This window comes from Alexandromys fortis, unplaced genomic scaffold (assembly GCF_014885135.2).
Source record: "Alexandromys fortis isolate MF-2015 unplaced genomic scaffold, M_Fortis_MF-2015_v1.1 scaffold_3223, whole genome shotgun sequence".
NCBI classification, from domain to species: Eukaryota; Metazoa; Chordata; class Mammalia; order Rodentia; family Cricetidae; genus Alexandromys; species Alexandromys fortis.
The window spans coordinates 1-2,927 of NW_026071084.1; the positions used below are offsets into that span (position 1 = coordinate 1).

Genomic DNA, 2,927 nt, shown 5'->3' on the forward strand with positions numbered 1-2,927 from the left:
GTGGGATGGGAGGGTGTGTGGAAGGAATGGAAGGAGGGGAGGGAGTGGAAATTTGGATTGGTATTTTAAAAAAAAAAATTCTAAAAAAAAGTGAAGTGGCTTCAGTAACAGCAAGTCGAACTGATTGAGCCGACAACAAAAGGACTCTGCTGATCTCTGTACTATCATTCTCTGTACCTTCATTCACAAAACTCTCCCCTCCCTCCCCTCCCTCTCCCTCTCCCCCTCTCCCCTCCCCTCCCTCTCCCTCTCCCCCTCTCCCCTCCCTCCCTCTCTCCCTCTCCCCGCCCCCCCCCATGTCTCTTCCAGTACTAAGCCCTCTGGACCAGGCCCCTCTAAGGTGCTCACATAGTCTTGAAGGAGACACAGCCAGCACAGAGGAGTGCAAACTCTCTCCTGCTTAGGATCTGAGGCCCACACCCTTCTGACTACTCAGCCTGATGAACCAACGAGGGAGGCCAAGCCACAGACAGGACTTGCCACCCTGTACACTGTCTCAACTACCACACACCAACTACTAACAACTCATTTGGCCCTTTTTCCTTTCCAAAGGTCTCTGCCCTTGTTTGATTCTGATTCCGGAGCAGACATGCCCAGAAAAGTGGAGAGTGGGAGGTGACAGTGACTCTAAGGTCCAGGGCTGGAACTCAGATGAGTTGCTACTCACTGACAACTAAGCAAACACAGAATGGTTCCTGGAGAAACCCTGCCCGCACTAATGCCCTGGTGCTGCCTAAGTTACTTAAAGCAAGGTACTAGAGTGTAGATGTGGTCTATACCACAAAGGTCCATGGGAAAGTAAGATTAGTCCCTGGGTAACAGAACAGGAAGTGATGCAATCTTAAGGGGTGGGGACTGGTGGAAGGTCTGTGGGTCACATAGAGAACTTGGGAGATTCTGCCATGATGTGACATAGCCCAGAGACTTATCAGAACTGGGTAGTATATGCCCTTGAGCCTCCAAAACTGCAAACTAAATAAATTCTTCTACCTTGTAAATTAGCCTATCTCCAGTATTTCCTTACAGTGACCAAAGCTGACTAATACACCAGGTCAAGGGATGTACATATGCCAAGAGCAAAAACCAGGTCCTGGGTCTTGAGAGTGTCTGACACACGCTTTCTCACACTGTTATCTGCAAACATCTGTTAGCATGGGACAGAGACCTAGGAACCACAACTACCCCAAGTAAGCAAGCAGTTCATATGGTGGCAGAGTCAGAGCCACTGTAGTCCCTAAGGACATATGCACATATGCACAGACATGGCTCTGGGGTCTGAACAAGAGGAAGGAGAACAAAGGAAACCAGGCCCAACTCTGGGGCAGCACACACCTCCAGCAGGCGTGAGATGGCGTCAGGCTGGACTCGAGGGCGGCTGTCATAGCACGGCCATACCACACGGCGCCTGCTCTGAGGAGCACCTCCATCAGGCCGGTCCTCTTCTGGAGGCTCAGGGGGCCCCTGGGCCAGCTCCCAGTCATACGGGGGGCCCTCAGCCAGCGTCTCCTCAGTGTAGAAATCCCACACTTTCAGATTGGACACGTTGCTGTAGGGTCGCAGCACCTGGGAGCAAGCCTTATGTTCAGAAGCTGGGCCATGCAGGAGCTGCTGCCCCAGCCAGGCCCCCATTCACCTCTGTGTCCTCAGGTGCATATGTGTAGTTGTAGAACATGGGAGTCCTCTTGCTCAACCGGTCCACATACTCCCACACAGATCTGCATGCCAGCTGGCCCCTGCGTTCACCTTTCTCCTCATACAGCAGCCCTGCACAAGAGCAGCACTGAGTTTAAGCCCCTCTGAGCCAGGGTTGCCCCAGATTTCCTTCTTCCTACATACCCAGCTCAATACGCTCATAGTCAGAGTCCAGCAAGAAGGTCCGAAAACGGCGGGATGCATGGTGGTAACCGAGGAACTTGAGGTAGAACTGACTGAACTCAAACTCCATGGGGAACTGCAAATGGACCTGTATGAAGCAGTGGGTCAGAGGTCAGGTCAGGGAAGCACTGCTCAAGCCTACCCACATGGGAACCTGCCTACCTCAAGCCTCCCTACCCACCTGGTGTACACAGTCTAGGAACTGCAGGAAGACAGGTGTGAAGCCACTGCTCTGCCCAGCTAGGGTGTGGGCCCCACGGTGGCTGAAACGATGACCAAAGGACAGCCACTCCTTTTCCACCAGCAGGCGGAAGCCCTCCAGGGTGCGATAGAAGGGGTCTGAGAGCAACTGCACCAAGGACACCACCTGCGAGCACCACCAGATATCAGAAGGACATCTGAGGACCCCCCCACCCCTTCCCGGCATCTGCCACCTACCTGAGTGGTGATGTCCCAGCCATCCTCCAGGCTCACCAGAACAGAGGAGCCTGAGTCTAGCAATTCCACTACCAGCACCGATATCTGCAGCAGCTTGTGTATCTGCAGGGACAAACAACCAACCTTTGGACACTACAGCCAATCAGGCACCAGAGGCTCACAATTCACAGAACCCTTGTAAGGCCAGTAGTACCTACAGTACTGGATAGACATGACCTGCTCTGCTCGTCTCGGCTCATGCTTGCATCGTTCCCCCAGCCTGCCCACCCCTCCCAGAACCCCAGTGACAAGGAAGACAGATTCACAAGTCCCTGTCCTTGCTGGGTATGGTAGAAGATGCCTATAATCCCAGCACCTACGAGGACTGATTGCCACAGTTCTAGGTCAGCCAATGCTACATGAGAGTAAGTCCCTGCCCTTCAGGTGCCCAGAAGTCCCATCCCTCAGTGCTCTAGTTGTCACAGGGCACCAGTGACACGACACCCATTTCCATTCTCTAAAAAGGACAAAGCAGCAGAGAGCCCTGTCCCACAATGGACATCAAACCCCCCTGAACAGGTCCTTGGACTTCCCACAGGGCAGGGAACCCTGATTGCTCTTTGGGCTGACGAGGG

At 53.5% G+C, this 2,927-nt stretch overlaps 1 protein-coding gene across 1 annotated transcript; it reads right to left on the reverse strand.

The window, feature by feature from the left end:
• Positions 1-334: 334 nt before the first annotated feature.
• On the reverse strand, positions 335-2,555 carry LOC126496362 (myotubularin-related protein 5-like). Its single transcript, XM_050133882.1, has 5 exons — positions 2,314-2,555; positions 2,057-2,242; positions 1,837-1,963; positions 1,634-1,764; positions 335-1,563 (listed from the first exon to the last, which is right to left on the reverse strand). The coding sequence occupies exons 3-5, from the start codon at positions 1,943-1,945 to the stop codon at positions 1,201-1,203; spliced, it is 603 nt and encodes a 200-aa protein (XP_049989839.1). The 5' UTR covers positions 1,946-1,963; positions 2,057-2,242; positions 2,314-2,555; the 3' UTR covers positions 335-1,200.
• Positions 2,556-2,927: the final 372 nt, after the last annotated feature.